This window comes from Amblyomma mixtum, chromosome 5, assembly GCF_055824585.1.
Source record: "Amblyomma mixtum isolate Tamu chromosome 5, ASM5582458v1, whole genome shotgun sequence".
Classification (NCBI taxonomy): domain Eukaryota; kingdom Metazoa; phylum Arthropoda; class Arachnida; order Ixodida; family Ixodidae; genus Amblyomma; species Amblyomma mixtum.
The window spans coordinates 183,242,257-183,263,392 of NC_143016.1; the positions used below are offsets into that span (position 1 = coordinate 183,242,257).

Below are 21,136 nucleotides of genomic sequence, written 5' to 3' on the forward strand. Positions count from 1 at the left end.
GTGACGTCCCAGGACTTGCGTTCGGCATCGACATATATGGTGAGCATGCTAGTGATGGTTTCGTTCAGGCGCTCAGTCAGTCCGTTGGTCTGCGGATGGTATGCAGTTGTCTTCCGGTGGCTGGTTTGGCTATAACGTAGGATGGCTTGTGTCAGTTCCACTGTGAACGCTGTTCCTGTCCGTGATCAGCACATTGGGTGCACCGTGTTGCAGAAGAATGCACTCCACGAAAAATTTGGCGACTTGTGCTTCTGTTCTGTTGGGTAGGGCTTTTCACTCGGCGCAGCGGGCCATGCAGTGGGTTGCTATAATGATCCACTTATTTTCAGATGTTGACTTTGGGAAATTGCCCAAGTAAGTCCATGCCGAACTGCTGGAATGGCTTTGAGTGTAGGTTCCATAGGGTTCAGATATCCTGTTGGTTGGGTGGGAGGGGTGTTTCGTCGTTGACAATCTCGGCAGGTTTTTACATCATATGCAATACCGGCATACAGTCTGTGTTAGTAATACTTGGTCAAACATAATTGCGCTTTTGAAAAGACGGGACAAAACAGGGACGACACAAACTCTCGTGCGCAAACTGTGAACTGACGTTTTATTGCGATGAACACACATATCCCAGTCAGAAAACACTACAGGATTACAACAGAAAATTTCTGTTGTGTTTCTGTCTCCTGTCCTGTCATGTTTTTGACATGTTGTCTGTCTTCTGTCCTGTTGTGTCCTGTCCTGTTGTGTCTTCCGTCTTGTTGTGTCTTCTGTCCTGTTGTGTCCTGTCCTGTTGTGTTTTCTGTCCTGTTGTGCCTTCTGTCCTGTTGTGTCTTCTGTCCTGTTGTGTCTTCTGTCCTGTTGTGTCTTCAGTCCTATTGTGTTGTGTCGTCAGGACTCCAGAATTGTTCTCAAAGCCATTTCCCTGCACACGCATGGGTAGCTGCAGAGCAGTGAGCTCAATGCATGCACCCTAAAGCAATGCCATGCCAAAAACAAATTTAATGCTCACTTTATTGCACAAAATACTCCAGGCTACTCTGTTAATGGCACAAATCCCACGATGCCTTGGTGGCTTCTACTCTCGGCTGGTCGAACCTGGAAAAAAAATTTAAGGGGACACTTAAGCTCTGCAATAAGGGTACACCGTGAAAGGGTACACCTAATAATGGCATGGTAATGAGACATGTATATTACACAGTTACTTTATGCACGTTAAATGCTATCCATTCAGCTGCACACTCTTTCAGCTACTGCTCTTACAGAGCCACTAAAGAGGTATCTACAAATCAGTAGGTGAGTATGGCTCAAGTAAGAGTAAAGTAAATGTTTTCTTGCAGTTTTGCATCATGTGCAGCTCTCGAATGAACTTACTGGAGAGCAACTAACTGTATATGCATTTACTTTTCATACACTAGCAATGAATTCTTTGCTGTGGGCAAAAAATACTCACTGAATTATGAGCGGCGCAGATCAGAGCATTACTGTGCCAAATACCGAGCCACCTTCTTGTGCCGCCGCGTAAATTCTTCAGGAGGGCAACCCTTCAACTTAAGGAAATACCAGAAGGAATCTGCAAAAAAGAAAAAAACCCTGAGGGAAGCTAGGCCTCTAGGACCCCAAGTCTAGAAAATTCTGCTCCCCCCAAAAATTGCTCAAATTAAAATCATTGGGCAACATAGAATAAAACTGGCCGTCTAATTTGGTAACTCGTTCTTATGCACTTTTACTTGTACCTCAGCGTGAAACTCACAGCCAAATTTAAGAAAAAACACAATTTCAAAACTTTATCAAACTTCTTCCGTACTACAGCGCAGAAAACTTTACCAAGCAATACAAGCTCATGACAGCGAATGAAATTTTCCAATGGGTCTTAAATGCATGCTTAGATTTATAGGAAAATTTCAGACTATTCAATCCCGCAATGAAACACTAAACGAAATAAAAAGATCGAATAAACGTGTGTAAGGGTCGCACGTTTTTTCCATATATGAGGGCCAATTTTCGGGTTGCAGCCCATATTCGAAATGTGCAAAAATTTTTTCTTTTTAAGCAAAAACACACAAATCAGGGAAAGAGTGACAGTTATTCTACATTCAGTCATCACTCCTTGAGTCTTCTGAATAAAAGCTGGGGCTGTGCTCTGGTGCATGCTCATCCCACAGGAAGTCACACAGCAAGTCCGTTGTCAACGTGTACTGTTCCTCACTTCCATAACATAGCAGAGCAGCCCTTGCAGTTCGGGGGAATTTGTAGGGCTTGCCTCAGAAATCGCATTTTTTGCAACTTGTGTTCCTTAACGCACCCTTCTGGTTGCACCATCGCTGGATGGATTTCTCATCCACATCGAATTTTCTGCTTGTCACACGCTTGCTGCATTTAAGGGCGAATTCCCAGCTGTGTAAGTTATTAAGGTGCTTGCCCACCTTGCTAAAATTGCAATGCTAGGCGGTAGCACACAAAACACACAACTACATAAAACTACCACACTACCACAACTTCTGTGGCTTTGACAGCAACAAAAAGTTGGAGATACTGATGCTCATACGGAGAGCGGGAGCTCGTGGCAGAGGAAAAAGTTACTGATGATGACCCGCGGCCTAGGGCGCCATCTGTTGGCAGCACCTGCAAGTGCCTGAGCGCATGCATTTCGAAGGCTATTCCCACGTGGTTCATGGAAAGTCTGTGTGCGCCCTTACACACTCTCTTTTAGTGTTTACTTCGGCCTGTACACAAGTGCATCCCTTATACACGTTTATACGGTGCACGTGCTGGCTTTTTTTTATTCTTGCTCAGAATGGAAGAACAATGCTTAGGAAGTACTCTGAAAAGATGTGGAGTGCTAAGAGATAAAGAGGGAGGTCTGCGATTTTTGCAAATTACACTCTTCTGGTGGCACCAATAAAATTCAAAGGGTAGTTACACGTGAAACCTGAATTACAATTTTCAGCTCACCTGACACTGCAGCCACCTTTACAGGGGACAGTGGCGGGAACACTTTTGTTGCCCCTTTAGAACGGGCATTGTTAGAAAGTGTTCCCGTCAATGTCCTCTGGGAAAGCACGTCCCTTCCCCAGATGCTCACGGCCAACTGCTTGCAGAAGGCAGAGTCCCCAGGCAAGGCCAAGAGCCTCTCCCAAGTAGCCGGTGCAGTGTAACTGCCATGACCCAAGTGGACCTGCATAAGCAAATATTATGTATATGCATGGTGCAGCTGACATAGCATACATGCGCATGCATGCACTAGTGTATGTACATTCAATCATGTACTGCCAATTCCAATTTACTTGGCAAATTGAAACCAAGGGACACCTTTACAGATGGCTGACAAGTGTTAATCAAGGAAGAGTAATATTTAAACATGTTTCTTATTGCCCTGATTTTCCCTGACACTCAAGCAGCAAAATGGTTGCATGCTCTAATAAGCAATTATGACATACACCGATATATCGTGCACATTAAGTTAAAAGTGAATGATGCAAAGATGTTACGAGGAGCTTCTCAAGGCAAAAGGAGGCTGAAAGCTCACAGAACAAGTCATCCAGCATCACCTAGCCTAGCTTACTATGTAGTGACATCCGTATCCTGAGTCTACATTTTTAACTCAATGTACTTCTGGTAGAGCACATACATATTTACACTAGGATGGTATGACCATCATCATCAGCCTGACTCTGCCCACTGCAGGGCAAAAGACTCTCCCACATCTCTCCAATTAACTGTTTTTTTTTGCCAATTGCTGCCACTGTATCCCCACAAACTTCTTGATCTCATCTGCCCATCTAACCTTCTGCCGCTCCCTGCTCTGCTTGACTTCTCTTGGAATCCACTCCGTCAACCTTAAGGACCAGCGGTTATCTTGCCTTCGCATTACATGCCCTGCCCAAACCCATTTTTTCCTCTCGATTTCGAGTAGGATATCATTAACTCGCGTTTGATCTCTCACCCCCCCCCCCCCCTTCTGAGCTCTTAACGTTACATCTATCATTTTTCTTTGCATAGCTCGCTGCGTTGTCCTTAACTTAAGCGGAACCCTCTTTGTTAGCCTCCACATTTCTGACTCATAGATGAGTACCAGTAAAATACAGATATTGTTTACTTTTCTGTTGAGGGATAGTAGTAAACTGGTAAATTTGTTTTTGAGGAAAGGAAATGGTGCAGTATCTATCACACATATCTCAGTCGACACCTGAACTGTGCTGCAAGGAAAGGGAGGAAGGTGGGAGTGAAAGAAGAAAGAGAGAAAGAGATGCCGACCTTTCTCCAGAATAATTTCGACCCCCTGGGAATCTTTAGCGTGCACTGATATTACACAGCACACCGGGCGCCTTTCGCGTTCAGCCTTCATCGAAATGCGGCCGCCGCGGTCGGGTTTACAACTGGGTACCCTGGCTTGGTAGACTAGCGCCTTAACCCCTGCGACACAGCAGCGGGTAAATGGCAAACTGCTATTCATGATCTGAGAGAAGTTGCCTTAAGCACTCCACCCCAGCCTTATTTTTCCAGTTATTTTCGGCTCATGATCCGGATCAGTGGCCAATACATGCCATAACTAGACGTATTATTCCCTTACTACTTCCAGCACCTCGCTGCTAATTGTGACCTGCTGTTCCCTTGTGAAACTCTATATGGACTTTAACGTCCCAAAGCAAAATTGGCCACGAGAAACACTGCAGTGGAGAGCTGTGGCAATTTTAGCTAACTGGAGTTCTTTAAGGAGCACTGTCATCGCATAGTACGCCGGCACCTTGCGACTTACTTCCATCGAAACGAGACTGCTGCAGCCGGGACTGAACCTGCATCCTCTGGCTCAGCGGTTGAGTGCCCTAAATACTGATCCATCACTGCAGAGCCATTCACACTAGGACTGGCACACTAGTGCGTTAACAGACTTAGTGCTAAGTGGAAAGAGAAAGGTGCCAGATTCTATAATTTTAGCAAATATGTTCACACATACTTACATGGCACGGCGCATCATGCAAGGTCAACTGGAATCCCAACGTAATGGGTTTGAGTAAAAAAAAGTGGGAGATAAATGCGAACTTTCACTCTCATTATCCTCAGAAACAAGTGTCGTTGAACTATCAATACCTGAAGCACCTAAGTATCAAGTTCTGAGAATATAAACCAGACAATGTAATCACTCTATCTGAAGCCTAGTTATTTGTTAAAATTATTTTCAATACATTTTCATTCCCGCATTAGTTATGCCTCTGAAGTTAATGTCACCTTTTCCTTTCAAATCTAAATCGGTGACAATTCAATATTACAATCTCTGCAGAGAACTTTCACAATAGCTGCAAAGTTCTGAATTGAAAAGGTGGTTAACTGCTCCTTACTACAAAATTATTTTGATGAAAAAATACTCCACGTTAGGCCACGACTTTAAGCAGGCAGCAGCTGGATACACCACACTATGACACTCCATCATTATAAAAGCTTCGTGACATTAGCTGGGCATTTGTCAAGGATAAAAATCGAAAATTTTGAGTCTGTATAGCATGCCAGGAAAAATGGGGTTAAAAAGCTTACCTCTCCTGCCTCATTCAATGCCCCCACAGTTTCGTCAATCTCCTGGCCAGCCTGTCCAAGTGCTGTAAAAACGAGCAGAAATTAAAGGGAGTGCAGCAAGCAACACAGAAAATGTCGATGTGCCGAAATTGGAGCATGCTTTTATTAGACACAGCTGCAGAGAAGATAGGCTGGCCCAATTTTACCACATTAATACAGATGGCCTTCATTTTTTCTCACAACACTTTGCACAGTAAAAGTTCAGTAACTGGCTCCGCGTTAATTCTGAAAGTTGGTTAATTTGACCTGCCCGCCTGGTCCCTACTAATACCTATGGACAAAAGTTGATGGGGCGAAACTCGTTAATTTGGATGAATTACAGTGTGCATTGGCTATTCAACCAAGCACCGAAGCCCCGAGTCACTGGGGAGGGACAGAGGTGCAATACAGGCTACGAAAATTGTCGCCCGAGCAGTGGTGCCAGAAAGAGAAAAAAGTCTACCATGTGCTTTGCTGCCATGGTGGCGATCATACAGGCCCAAGGCATTGTCCTGCATACATCTTTGCACGCTCTACAAAACTGTTCGGCGTACTCCTGTGTTTTCAGTGTTTTAGCCCTAGCACAACCATTAATGTACGCAGCACGTATAGACTTTGCATGCTGATGTGATGACGCCGGCAAAATGGCCAAAATATCAGGCAAAGAGCATGGCATGCGTAGGATGCATACAATGTGCTCAATGACAACAAGACCGTGCTGCTTTGCAAGGCATTTCCAGATAAGATCATTCCCTTCAGAGATGACCCTTGCACGGGAGGCAAAGAAAGCAAGGACAGGGTCACTATCCTACTTGCCACCAGCATGACTGGCACACAGCCATGCTGTTGGCACACACTGTCCGCCACTCCTTGTGATTGGGAGACCACATAACACAGTGTGTCAAGAATGCAAGGCACCTTCCTTTGACTACCAAGCCAACAAGAAGGCTTGAATGACGTCCAGCATTCCTCACCGCAGGTTGCATCAGCTCGACTGATGCTTTGGCGCTTAGAAATGCAATGTGCTGGCGCATTTCTTGGGGAGGGGGGTTAATGTTCCATAGTGACTCAGGCGGTGAGGGATGCTGTAGTGGACGGCTCCAGAAATTTCGACCACCTGGGGTTCTTTAACGTGCACTGACAACGCACAGTGCACGGGCCTCTAGAATTTCGCCTTCATCGAAATTCAGCCGCTGCAGGCAGATCGAACCCGTACCCTTCAGGTCAGCAGCCGAGCATTATAACCACTGAGCCACCGCAGTGGCCAGGAAATAAAGGCGGTTTGCACAGAATATGGAAGTACATACCTTTATTTGGCCTTGGAATAGTCTGCACCTGAATTTGTCCAGTCCCAACAGCTGCGGCTGCTGCAACAGCACAAAGTCATTCTCTGTAAAAATTACCAATGCACTTTTGCAGAACGTAATCAGTACAATAAAATTTTCTGTGCATTACAAAGATTTTACTTGTTTCAAGAACTATCTTTCTTCTCAACACTTTTGAAAAAGGTAGGATTGCTCAAAGTGCAATATTTTTTGCAAATTCTGGGCATGGACTTCAACTTCAATGCCTCGTAATTAGGACGCGTGCTTGCCAAATGATGATTTATTTACAACTTTAATAAGTGGCTTGGTCAGGCGTAGGCAATGGCAACAATAATAGCAAATAAAAATGTCATGCATATATGCAGTTTTAATCAATATTCATGCAGATTATCAATAAAATACTAGGCGTCAAAAGCTCCTTTTGAGTAACACAGCCAAAATAATACAGAATAACACGCGCAGCTCACATGATTTGTAAATTTTTGCTACCAGACAAAAACTTTCCTGAATTGCACAGTGCTAAGTATAGGCCTTTTCAGGAGTGTAAGAAAACACCCAAAGCATTGGGCTTAAAACCGGCGTTACGTGAAAAACCATGAACAAAAACAATGAAACAATGAGCCACTCAACTAATTTTTCTTTACAGTAGGCCAAGTGCAAACCCAACTGCAGGTATCAGATGCACAGTAAACACTGAAGGTTCAAGATGATAGGGAGAATAGTGCTGTATGAATTTGTTAACGGTAGCATACAGTAATAAATCAGTTTTATTCACACACAAGTTGCCTTCTTGATACAAACGATTACATCAGTTCCATACGGAAGGAGAGCTAGTAGGTCAGCAAAATATCAGTTTCATTGTATACAGCCAGGAGCATAGGGTATGAAAGCCATTTCATTTCAAGCCCAAAATAAGAAATTCATTCATGAAAAGTGCCCAATAATTTGTGATAAAAATATTGACCTTGTGGAAACCCGCAAAATTTTAGGACACTGCAATTTTACACCTACTAGGTGTGGACAAGGGCTTTAACGCCTGTTTGTTCTCAAAACAGTCACTGACACATTTGCAGTATAACAGCACAAGAAAAAGACAACGGTCAGCTGATCCCTGCTAGTGGTTCAAGCTCTACTAAAGTGAACATTTGCCCCACTCCAAGTATGTCACCAGTTCACACACAGTCAAGCCCACTCATAACAAACCTCATAGTTGCGTGGATTGCGTTCGTTATATCCGAAGTTCAAAGTAAGTGGACTTTCCATGTTAAGGTCAAAATTACAAAAGCCAGTCCGCTATTCGTTATGCACGTCTGTCTATTTAAACTAAGCCTTATTATATTGTTTTCCAAGCTCTCCAGAACAGTCGAATACCCCTTCCGGATCTCGGTGTTACCCACTAGCTGCCTTAGGGAGGAAAATAGGTTTTTGAGGTAATGAAATGGCCCAGTATCTGTCTCACATCTTGGTGGACACCTGAACCGCGCAGTAAGGGAAGGGGTAAAGGAGGAAGTCAGAGAAGAAAGGAAGAAAGAGATGCCATAGTGGAGGGCCCTGGAATAAATTCGACCACTTGGGGATGCTTAATGTGCAATGACACATGCAACACAGGCGCCTTTCACGTTTCACCTCCATTGAAACGCGGCCGCCGCAGCTGGGTTCACACCTGGGAGCTTTGGTTCAGTAGCTGAGTGCCCTAATCACTGAGCCATTGCGGCGGGGAGCTTTAGGAAGGAGATATAGCTAACCGCAGCGGAAGCCTCCACAACAGATGGTGGTAGGTCAACCTCCTCGTCATCGCCTTCATCATTTTTCTGGCGACTGGACAACGTTCGTAGTTATAACGTGTTAATGCTTGTATTTTCGTCAGTGACTGGCTCTCCGATGCCGGGGTCACCACCAGCAATATCAGGTCAGCAATATCTCAGCTCCCGAGAAAAAAGAGGGTTTCCGACAGCAGGGGCAGTTTTACAGGGTATCATAGTTCGCTGTAACCAATTTGTGCGGCCAATATAGTTTGTTGCATCTGATACGATGGCATGGACCTAATACATATTTTGATGGTAGCACTACCCTCACAGGTAATAAGCAAGCATTATTATTATAACTGCGGCCATTTTAAGTGGGCTTGCCTGTATTAACGTACCATCCAAGGAGCTGAGGCAATTTCTTGCTGCAAACGCTGATTTCTTCAAACAGATACTAGGATATAGCTTTGGGACATGGAAAAATATAAATTTAGTCATGGAAGGCAGCTGTAATAAAAAGTAATGAAACCAGGTACCCTGAGGCACTGGTGCCGGCAAAGGTGGTGCAGCTGAAGGGAGGACGTGTCCAGGGCCTGGAGGTGCCGTAAACCCAGGCTGGCAGCTGGTAGCTAAGAATAGATAAAAAGAAATGATTGCCAAAGGCAACAGAAGCAATGAAGTAAAATAAAATATGCGTCACGCCTGCGAGTAGCTTTGTTCCAAACAACATGAATGTCAACTGGTAGCAAAGGCATGAAGCCTTTCTCCCTGCTTGAAAAGTATTTCCTTTCCGTCACTGAGTGTGAAAGCTCAGACGCGGTAATACCTGAAGAGAGCGCACGCAGTGAAGACCCGGAAGCCGTTCCGAGTGAACCCTCGAGCAGCGAGGAGGGCTTTCCCGGTGAGGAAGGTGAAGAAATTTGTGCCTCTGAGGAAGCAGAATGTGCAGTGGAAGGAAAGGAGCAGACTGAGGAAAGGTCTGTATACGCCTGCACTGAAAGTAACCGACTGAAGGAAGGAATTGTCAAAGGAGAATTCAAAAGTCAGGAGAATGATTCTCCAACGACTCCTGAGCCGAGCTCTGAGTATTTCGCTCGAAGAGTAGTTAGGAAGAAGAAAAGGAAAAAAGTCTTCGAAGAAGAAAGCTCAGCCCTCGAAGAACAAAAGAGAGCTGAAACAGTGGCTTCATCGCAAGAGAACACCGTGGATGACGAAATTGAAAGTGAACCGGGCTTGACCCGAAGGAGAATTCGGAAGAAAGTAAAAATAAATGAGTCGGACACCACCGAAGCAGGTGAAGCCGAAAAGCAGAAGCCCTGGAGAAAATTCAGGAAGAAAAAGAGCAGAGGCAGAACCAAGCTGAAGACAGCCGAGCCGAATGCAAGCGAGCTGCACGAGCACCGCAGCAAGGTCAGAAAGAAATTCAGAGGAACGAGCCCAGCGTTCAGTAAGGACTCCTTGTGGAGGCGCAAAAGAAAGCAGAAGAGCGCGCGCCGAGGAGAACACGAGGAGTGGAGCCGTCATGAGCGAACTGGCGTTAAATTCGTTCGCAACAGACGCGCTAGCCGCAGGAAAGGAAGAAGGGCTCGAAGTCTGGGCACAAAGCCAGAGAGGAGTACGAGCAGGAAGTGGAGCCAAAACCGCGTTCGGAAGCGAAGCCTCAGCATGAGGCGAAAGAAGAGCAGAGCTCGCGACAGAAAGAAAGGTCAGAGTCGCGTGCGTAAGAGAATTAAAAGCGCGACTGAAACCTTGAGCGAAACAATACTGCTCCGCACCCGCTGTGTCAGCCAAACTTGGAAATATAGGCGAAAGTGTGCCTTGTATTTGCGTGCTCCATGTTTGTAGCCTTTTGTTAATGTACTGCCCAATCGCGGCGTGTATTTATGTGCATTGTGAACATTGCACGGTGTTGTGTATGCGAAAACATCATGGTATTGATGTATGTATTTTAGCATTCGCCACTGACTTTGTGAGCGCATGCATGGGCGCGCGAATGTTGTGTTTTGTGAATATTGTTACACAATATTCTTAAAGGAAGGGGCAGTGTCACAAAATTCGGCGCATTTTAGAAACAAAGAAAAACCGCCACGCGCACAGCGTCTCGCCGGCGCGAGCCCAACGGGAGAGAGGGAAAGCCCCCGCCGAGCGCGTGCCTCTCTCTCCACCGTCACGGCATGCGCCGAAGGAATGAGTCATCCACGCCGAAGATTCTCGAACATGCGAGTCGGTTCTACTGCTGACCGGAGGAAAAGGGCGTAGCCTTGCGTGCGCTAAGTCACGTCCCCCTCCTCTGCACTCGGACGTCGGCTACGCCGCCACGACGGCGCCACGCTAGAACACGCTGGAACCTTCGCGAAACGACTCCTGACTTTAACCAATGAGGACGCGCGGCCGGCGAGAGAAAGGAAGGGAAACTACACGGGAGATACTGCGTGTATGTGCGCGCCTACTTTGGCGCATACAACAAACAGACGTGAGAGCGAGCCTATAAAAGAAGGACGCTGACGGCTATCAGTCAGTCCGGACCGCCGTTTAAAGGGAGACTGAAGCACTTTTTCTGAAAATCGGGCTGGCAGCGGCATCCTACAGTTTTTCATGCCGTATACTGGAATATCGCATCCAAATAAGGCAAAAACAAGCGCGAATTGCCTTTTTTAGCCGAAATATGCGGCCTGTGCCGCGGGGCACGCCGCGCGGCGCGCCGCCGCCCGTGATTGGTCAAGAGAGGTCGTGACGTCACTTTGAGGACTGGAGAAGCTGCCGATGCGGATCCAGCGCTGCGTTGAGTGCAGATCGCAGCGTTCCGTGTCGTTGTAAAAGCGAATACGGCGACTGTTTTTTTTACTGACCACCGAAGAAAAGGATACCACAGTTTGGTCATTCCACGTATCGCCTGAAACCAAAAAAGACACAAGCAAAAAATTCTACGCCTAGCACAAGCATACGCCAGCGTCAAAGACGCGATGCAGACCATGCGTAAAAGGTGCCAGCACAACCTCGGCTCGTATTCTCGGAAAGGAAGGGGTGCGAACAATACTCAAGTCAATTACCACCACCGGACGCCTCCTGGCTCGCCCGGAAGAGCGTCATCCTAAAGAAAAGGCCCAAAGCACTGTGTACAAAAAACCCTGTTCTCAGTACCCGGCGTTGCAGGTTGGGGCAAGAAAGTATTTCAAGGAAACGATGAAGGAGCACAAAGTTGGTGTCAAAATTAGCGAAGCGCAGTGGCCAAGCACTGCGAGGCATGTGACCACAACATAGTGACGCAATCATGGTGCGCTGGAAACCAAGCCAAATACGCGCACAAGGCTGCTGCTTCACTCCTGGCGCGTTCAGCAGATGCCAGAAAATATTAATCGCTGCCTCGGAAACGTTCGCCCTTCCTAGATTTGCAGTTTAGGTTCAGTGAAGTAGTTGCCAACTATATGTGTGTTTAAAAGCCAAGCTAGCTGCAACTCGCCCGCTGCCACAACTTGATGAAGAAACCGAGTAAGGTTGCGGTGTTTTTTTGCAAAAACTCGGTTGGAATTCATTTCTCTCATAAATTTGCATCCGAAATCAACGTCGAACGCTTTCATTTTAATTGCTTAGCTAGGATTAAACGAGATGCCGCATATGAAGAGCTTCGATGCTTGCTTGCTTTGCTTTATTGTGCTTTGCTCTGCTTGCTTGCTTGCTTGATTGATTGCTTGGACACGTCGAACCGAGTATAAAATCACTAACCGAGCCTTGCTGAGCACGTCTCAGGTGGTCCGGCCGCACCTAAGCTGAGGAGAGCGACACATGCTTAAGCCTCTATAAGGTTTCTTCAGGGGCTAAGTGAGCATGTTTTTACTTTTAAAAGAGGCGCTTCTTCGGAAGGGTGACACGCCTCTCATGCGCGAGGAAATCGATGTAACTGTGTCATGGTTCAGCCGCGCCTTTTCGACAGAAATCTCCAGAGATCACACTAGGACAAGCTCTGCCTGTAGCCGCTCTTACGAAAGTGTTTCGAGCAGAGTAAGCTTGCTTTAGTCGGCATGAATTCTTCGTTACAGCAGCGAGCGGTTGCGCTGCGAGCTTGTGATCTTGCGGAAAACAGTGGAAGACGACACAGTCGCGGCCGTAGTTGTTCGTGGATACGAACGTAGAGTAGTACCTGTTGAATCTGATTCTCAAGGTCGGCTGACAAGCTTTGTACGTCACAACGCACGCAGTACGAGGAACAACGCATGCAGCAGGAGAAACAACGCGCGCTGAAAGCGCGCTCGGGTGCGCCGAAGCATCCCCGGCTCCTCAACATGACGTCACGCTGGCCGACATGGACGAGGTTTCCCTCTCCGCTGTTCCCCTCTCCTGCGCTCGCGCGGGGCGCGGGAAATTTAAACATCGCGTTTTTAATTGGTGATTGCGCCACTGTTTTAGCCAAAATCGAAAAAATAATTTCACGGACGTGATCAGCAATGACACTACTTCAAAACCCTAGAAGGTTAGCTGATTCGAAAACCGCCTCAGTATCCCTTTAAGCTTCATCGAAGCGCGCCCGTTCGACTCCCGGGAAAACACCACTCGGCCAGCATCGGACCAACGAGGCAACGGTCGCCAGTCTGCGGGACGGCATCGTCGTGGAACTCTGGTCGTCGGACTGCCGCAGTGCCCGGTGAACAAATTGTGTTTTGCTTGTTTACCTCTCTCTCTTGTGTTAGAGCACTTTAGGTGCAACATTGCCTTTGTATTGCATTCTCTCTCGAGTTTAACTTTGCACGAATTGCATTGTGTTGCTAATCACTTTGTCTTCGTACTAGTGTTTGTGAAACCCTCTGTATCGTCTCAATTGCTGTATAAACTTTGTTTTGTGAACCTTTGGCTCCGACCCATTCTCTGGCTTGCGACCAGCGAAAGCTGGGCACCGAACGCCCAAAAACCTCTTGTCACTTGGTAGCTGGTCTCCGCTGAGTTTGCCACGCTGAGTCGAGGGCATCTCCTTCGAGTCCTAGACCGCTACCCCCACACGCTCTAAGGGTGTCTGGGAGCTTCCCACGTAAAAGTGCGCGAAGTCTGGGTGACACCTGGGTTAAGAACGGAAAGCTGTTTGTGCGTCAGGCCCTACGTAGCGAGGTTGTCAGGATCGCTTCTATCGATGATCTAGAGAAAATACGATAAGGATTCCGATGGGCCAAGAGTTGCTTACTTAGTGGCTTTATGCCAATGACAAACTGCATTTCTAAAGGCGCCTATCATGACGCTGTATCTTTCCGTGATTTTAAGACACATTGTGCTCAGGGCTTTTCTGTCTGCCACCAAAAGCTCAAAGCGTACGAACAGAAAAGGACGCGTGGGATATGCTTCTGGACTCTTTAAATCATCGGTTTGACTTATTAGTTTCAACTGAGACCTGGTTTTCCAATTAAATGAATGTTATTGAATTCAGCGGGTACAAACATACGTCAATTTTTCGCACTAACACAAGAGGTGGAGGCGTGACCGTTTATGTCAAGGAAAATTTGAGTTGTAGTGTCATCTCAAAATATTGCCGAATAAGTCCACACTATGAGACGGCTATGATAAAGTGCAAGAGCACAGTATGTGTGGTAGTATACCGGCCCCCATCCGGAACACTGTCTATGATTCTTCAATTTCTCGATGAAATTTTGGAATGCTGTGTACAATATAGCTCACCGGTTGTTTTCATTTGATATTTCAATGTAGACGTTCTTTGTCCTGATTTGAATAATCAAAAACTTACTGATGGGTTTCTTTTATACGGGTACGAAACGTCATTTATGTACCAACAAGAGTAACAAACAATTCTGAAACCCTGTTAGATCTTTGTTTCACGAACTGTAGCTCAGCCGATATTGAATCTGGTGTTTTATTAGCGGACCTGAGCGATGTTGGGACTTTGGGGCATCCCAGCCAAGAAACGGTCGAGGCGACGGTCAGTCAAAGGACTTTTATGTACAATATGTACAAAGGCTTTTACATGATACAAGGGCCAAGAACACCACGGGCTAGCATAAAGAAGAAGGGCGACCCCGGCGGCGAGCGTAGGTCTGGCGTGATGGCTCTTCTGCTGCCCGTCTGCTGCTCGGGTTCATCGCGGCTCCGTTTTTATAGCCGCCGGTGTCCGTTGCGGCAGCCAGCAGTTCAAATCCTCCTATCAGGTCACGGCACTGGCCACCATTCAAATTAGACAAATGGTCGAGAGGCACCCGGCCGTTGAAGGCTTGCTTGCAGTCTGGAACGGGCGGCCGGCGAAGCGGTGAGGAGGGGGAGGATGAAGCGTCCACTCCGGGCGCCGGTGAGGGGGGATGATTCACGCGGCACGCCGCAACATGACCGAGAGAGTCTGGGCCTGCTTTTCGCGACAGCGGGTGCGCGGCGTTGGTTTCCAGAGAGGCCAGCCCACGAAATGTGGGTGCCAGCACAACAGCGACCAACTACCGAACTTTATTTTTCTAACACATCTTACACAACACGTGGCGCGACCCTCGCGCAAACGGATTCAGTACTGTTGTGCCTGAACCATCATGGCGTCTGGCCTGTCTGGGAACTAGAGCTGTGCGCCCGCCGACGCGCAAAGCAGGCCCGGACTCGCCGCCATGGCACGGCTTGCAACGAGCCATCCTGGCTGGCCGACGCAGACCCTTCCTCCTCCTCCTCACTAGCGTCGGATCGAGCCAATCCGAGCGGTGGCCTGTGGCGTGACCTTATGGAGCAGAGGAACGCCTGGTGCAGAGGAACGCAACGGTCACCGGCGACTGTAAAAGAATCGCACTGAGACGCGGTAGCAGATGGGCAGCAGACACGCCATCGTGCCAGAGAGACGCTCTCCGCAGGGCCTCGTCCTAGCCCGTTGTGCTCACGGTCCTTGTACATTAATGTAAAAAGCGTTGTAAACATTGAATATAAACGTCAGTTCACTAACCGTCGCATCGACCGTTCTTCGCTCATGTCCGCTGAACATAGGCAACAGACTGAGACGCACCAATTCGCAACAGTGGTGACTAGGGTGGGATGCCCCTCATTGCCAACAGTGGTGGCAGCGGTGGGGTGTCGCGTCCCAACAGTGGTGGCAGCGGTGGGGTCGACCGGCGTCCGCTACCTCGACGCGGTGAGTGTCTGATGTTTTCCCCTCAATTCGCCAGACTGCTCTAGCACACGTGATTGTAGTCTAGAGTAGGCCTGTGCGTAGCACTGTATCTTTGCTGTTTCGAGCCAAGTCGGAGTGCTTTGAGACGAAAGCTAGTGCACAGGGAGTTAACAAGGCTTTGTTGTAAAGAATTGCTAGCGCGTTTTATGCTAGTAGTGCTATAGTATTGAACGGCAAGAGAATTCCAATAAAAGGGCGAACAGCAAGAGGCTATTGTGTGCGATGGAGGACCTTAAAGTGAAGGAACTCATCGAAATTTGCGAAGAGTTGGGCATTGATTTGGGCCCCACGAAACGAAAACGTGCGATCCTTGAGATCATGCGGGCACAGGAAGTAACGGCTGAGGAAGCCAACGAGGCCTGGGATGAGATCAAAGAACGACGTGAGCGCGAGGAGGCGAAAGAACGCCGTGAGCGCGAGGCCAAAGGACGCGTGGAACGCGAGGCCAAGGGACGCTTTTCTCGCGAGGGCAAACAAAGCTGTTGGCGTGAATAGGCAGAAAAACGGAAGCAGCTTGAGATAAAACGGCGTGCTCGCGTTAGGAAACTTATGGACCTGGAGCTTGAAGCGCATCGGATAAGTTGCGAGAGAATTGAAGCATTGTCCGTTCTGCATGAGTCTAACGCCCGGCAGCCGGGTACAGGCTACGGCCCTTCGTGGTCGCCGAAGATATGGCGAAGTATCTGGCGGAGTTTGAGCGCGTCTGCGAGAGAAAGCGTGTTGAGCGGAATAGTTGGTCACAGGAGTTGGTAGCCCTTCTTTCCAGCGAAGCGTATGAAGTTATCAAGCGCCTGTTGGACGGCGGCTTGGCAGACTACGATGGGCTGAAAGGCTTTTATGCGAAGCATATTACTCGCACAACCGAGCTCTTCCTTGCTGCGCCGCGCACGGCCGCGTAGCTACCACCTGACCTTCATCGGTGCACCACGTGATATGACGTCACAACAGCTGTGAAAGCTGGGGCCTCGTGCGCTCGCTTGCGGACGCGCAGCCTCCGCCAGCGGCCTAACTCCCGCTCCTACCGCTAGGAGATACTGACGTCACGCAAAAGACTACGCACTCGTTGAGTCAGTTGAGCAGCGAGATGTCGGCCAGGGAGAGGGCGGCTCGCCAGACCGCAAAACTATTCTTCGCATCCTAGGCTTAACCATAAGCTAAGCCAGGCCATTTTTTTACTGATGAGATATGAAGTGTCACCGGCGGACCTTCGCCAAAGGTACCAGCGAGAGGAAAATAGTACCAAATCGTTTTACGATTTTCCCTACCACCTAAAAGCCGACATTTTAGAAGGTTCGGACGATCGTGACACAGGGGTGGAGTGCATAGCTGTGGAGCAGCCCTGCCAGTGCGGCACAGAGGAAGGTAGTCCGTGCGTGGCAGATGTGACTGCTGCTATAAAAGTGGAGGATGCCCCGTATTCGCGAACTGAGGAAACCTCTCTATCTTCGGATAAGGTAGCCACTGCACCGGACGACGCAGTTACAGACGTCTCGCCCATTGAGAGTGGAGCAGAGTTGAAGGAAATTGGATCTCCTAGCGTGTCAAAAGCAGGAGTTGTAGGGAATGGCAGAGAGGATGTTCGGCTGGACATTAATGAAAAGGCCCGTGCCAGTTCTAGCGAAGTCAAAGAGGATGAAACACCATGTTGTGCATCGCGTTCGGCAGAAACGCAGGCCAGTGCCAGTTCTAGCGAAGTCAAAGAGGATGAAACACTGTGTTGTGCATCGCGTTCGGCAGAAACGCAGGCCAGTGCCAGCTCTAGCGAAGTCAAAGAGGATGAAACACCATGTTGTGCATCGCGTTCGGCAGAAACGCAGGCCAGTGCCAGCTCTAGCGAAGTCAAAGGGGATGAAACACCATGTTGTGCATCGCGTTCGGCAGAAACGCAGGCCAGTGCCAGCTCTAGCGAAGTCAAAGAGGATGAAACACTGTGTTGTGCATCGCGTTCAGTAGAACCGCAGGCCAGTGCCAGTTTTAGCGAAGTCAAAGACAAGAAGTCAAGACACATGTGTTATGCATCGCGTTCGGCCGAAACGCAGAAACGTGACACTTTCGGTCAACGGATTCGGATGCATATAGAGTTTGCGGACGCTAAGTTGGAAGCTAGTGTTTACGGTGATCGATGCAAAACGAGTCTCGAGCGTTCGCAGCGCTGTGAGCTCAGTCACATTGCAGAAAGCAGCTGCAGTAGCGAAAGCGCCGCAACTGAGTGCAAGGCAGACCGTCATCTGCAATCGGCTGGAACGCGTCAGGAGCATGGCGAGAGCGGCGTGCCAGCACTCATGTCGGGAGAGAACGCTGGTTCATCTGCGCCTGAAGACGCTAAGGTGCTGGAAATCAGTGGACTTCAGAACCATCCAGACGACATGGGGGTTGTAGACGTCATTCTATCCGAGGAAGATGTGGGCGTATGTGTACTCAGGGACGCTGAGGCGGAAGAGCGCAGGTTTGAGGAATTAAGTAAAGGCGCCATAGATAGACGTGAGCCAGGTAGCGCACGGCAATCGGCCGAGAATCAGAGTGCTATTTTCAGAGAGCAGCCACCTAGGCGACAGAAGCAGCATGCGCTTCTACAAGAGAAAATTAAAAGAAAGCTCAAAATAGAAAGCTGCAACCTGGAGGAAAGGAACCGCCAGTTAAGGAAAGTGAACTATCACCACAAAGTGATGAACAAACAGGAGAAACGGTGGTGCTGCCGACAGCAGAGGAAAGGCAAGCACAAGAAAGAGAGTTGCCACCGAAAGATGAAAGGCAGGCATAAGAAAGAGTGGTGCCTCCGAAAAGAGAGAAAGGGCACGTGCGCAGAAACGCGTTGCCACCATCGGAAGCACCAGCGTCACCGGCAAAGTGACTGCAGCAAAGTCCGTCACTTTGTCAGCCCCGAAACTAGCGTTAGAATCAGAGCTAACGAAATGTGCGAGGGCACAGGCTGTCATGTAGGCTGTCATTTTCCGCTGCGGCCACGGGAGAAACGACGGTCCCACAGAACACGGCAGGCGCGCGCAGTGAAAACGCGTGTGTGGCTCATGAAACGAAAGATAGTATGGGGCAGTAGTGAGAGAGGTAACAAGTTAACTGGCCAGAAGGAAGCGTCTAAGCGCTCCGCCAAGCATAGTTATCGCGATGGACAGCAGCGAGTTGAGACGACACCATTTTGTAGGCCGAAAATCAAAAGGCCGGGTAGATGCGGACCTCGCATCGAGCGAAAAGGACGGGTGCGCGTGAAATTGAAGATTCATGAAAGGTCTCACTCGCCGTCACGAACAAAGAGAAAGAAAGAGTGGTCCCACCGGAAGCGTTGCGCACTCGCAATTGAACGCCGCGACTGGCGTGAGAAGCATAAGGAAAGGGACAAGTTGTCAGTGAGGGAAAATAACTCGTTCTTTTATGCGAAGCATATTACTGGAGCTACACTACAGCCCGTCGAGCGCGGCGGTGGAGCTACCATTCACCTTTAGCGTGACCACGTGACAACATGACGTCACAGCAGAGGAGAGATGGGCTGCCGGCTCGCGCGGTCGGCCGCGGCGGTGGAGGCTCCAGATCAGAGGCGCGGCGGCTGACCACGTGACAACATGACGTCACAGCAGAGGAGAGATGGGCTGCCGGCTCGCGCGGTCAGCCGCGGCGGTGGAGGCTCCACATCAGAGGCGCTGCAGCTGACCACGTGACGCTACAGCAGCGGAATAAAGCTGAGCTTGCCTCGCTCTCCGGGCACTTACGAGACGGCCAGGTGTTGGGATGCCGCCTAGAAGCAGAGCTGATTTGAACGAGAAGCGAAAGCTTCAGCGTGCCACAGAGACCGATGAAGAGCGGGATGAACGTCAAGCAAGGAAAGCCATGTATTGCCAAGCCTAGCCATCAATATGCTTCGCATCTGACTAGGCTTAACCTTAGCTAAGCCTCAGCCATTTTCTTCTTCCCGTAGAAACTGGAACGACAAGTACGGAGAGAGAGCAAAGCGCAGCTACAGCGAAAGAGGCAGAGACATTAGCTTCCACGGTAGCGAGTATTGGTTAACGTCCGTTAGAAGCGAGTTAAACGCTGACGTAGACACACTAATCCGTGCGTTCTGAGCAAGGCTGCCTTCGAACTCCTCGTGACTTACATTTGGTAACTTTCTGAACAACTGTCATGTTCGCTCTTAGATCGGGGCAAATTTGATATCCTCGTTTGTGGCCTCCGCTGAGCGTTTTCTGAACAAAGTGATCTCAAGGGACCAAATTTATTTTGCATACATTTCATTCAGTGTGTTTCGTGTATTTGACACTTGTTTGAGTTATTACTTTAGAGTTCTGGTATTCCACATGTGCCGCTTGTTGAGGAGGGAGCAAGAAGGGGACAGAACTATAGCTAGCAGAGTTTTTGTGGCATTGAAGTCTGGCATTTTGACGGGTCGCAGAGGGCACTTGCTCGTGTTGTGTGTTGCCTGTTGTCGGTCGGTTCTTGCCAGGATGCAGAAGATCAACGACCGGTGCTAGGAGGCAAGCTCTTCTGAAGGACCGAGCGAAGCTGGTCCAGACACCTGGGTGACAATGCGTAGGAACAGCGATCCTGTCCTGCGAGCGGGGCCTGTTCACGGAAAGGAGCATGGAGCCACCTGCGGCTGAACACCGGACGGGAACTGGGAGGAGCCTGGTGTTCGGGCGAGCCCCGCAACCGAGCCACGCGGAAGCAGCTCGTATTCGTGGCGCATTGTCTGGCGGCGGGGGTGCTGTTGTGCCTGAACCCTCATGGCGTCTGGCCTGTCTGAGAACCAGAGCTGTGCGCCCGCCGACGCGCAAAGCAGGCCCGAACTCGCCGCCATGGCACGGCTTGCAACGAGCCATCCTGGCTGGCCGGCGCAGACCCTTCCTCCTCCTCCTCCTCACTGGCGTCCGATCTGTATCGATCGCTTCATGCAGAGACGCGACACATCAGTAGCTAGGCCAGAAAAGACGCCCGGTCCTTTATTGCGCATAGATTTATAGCTGCGGCTGCAGCGAGGGAAAGGAAGAAGGGGCGCTGACATGTTATCACGCCGCTTGCTTGATAGCCACATCTGATACATCTTCTTTCCTCTGTGAAAAGATCAGTTTTGACAATGCTCTAAGAAATTTGCCGAAACTTGTGATCATAAGTCAGCCGTTTAGGTTCCACGCGTGGCCGGGTTGTCCTGCGTGGAATGGCTGGCATGGTTGATCCAGCAGCTGCACCTGATGCTGTGAGCTGCGTGCTTGTGGCAAGTCCATCACGCGGCAAGTCCATGCTTGATCCACCAGCTGCACCTCATGCTGTGAGCTGAGTGCTTGTGGCAAGTCCACCACGTGGCTCACCCTGGCCATCGGCGGTACCAAGACTTGAGGTTCTTCTAGCCTCGGAGCGATGTCCGCGTCGTCGTCGCTGTCATCGATGAC

At 49.0% G+C, this 21,136-nt stretch overlaps 1 protein-coding gene across 1 annotated transcript; it reads right to left on the reverse strand.

Moving 5' to 3' along the window:
• Window positions 1-994: 994 nt before the first annotated feature.
• Window positions 995-19,876, reverse strand: LOC149345024 (uncharacterized). Its single transcript, XM_089547349.1, has 6 exons — window positions 19,849-19,876; window positions 9,145-9,237; window positions 6,846-6,905; window positions 5,521-5,582; window positions 2,944-3,166; window positions 995-1,086 (listed from the first exon to the last, which is right to left on the reverse strand). Exons 1-6 carry the CDS (start codon window positions 19,874-19,876, stop codon window positions 1,067-1,069), a joined length of 486 nt encoding a protein of 161 aa, XP_089403475.1. The 3' UTR covers window positions 995-1,066.
• Window positions 19,877-21,136: the final 1,260 nt, after the last annotated feature.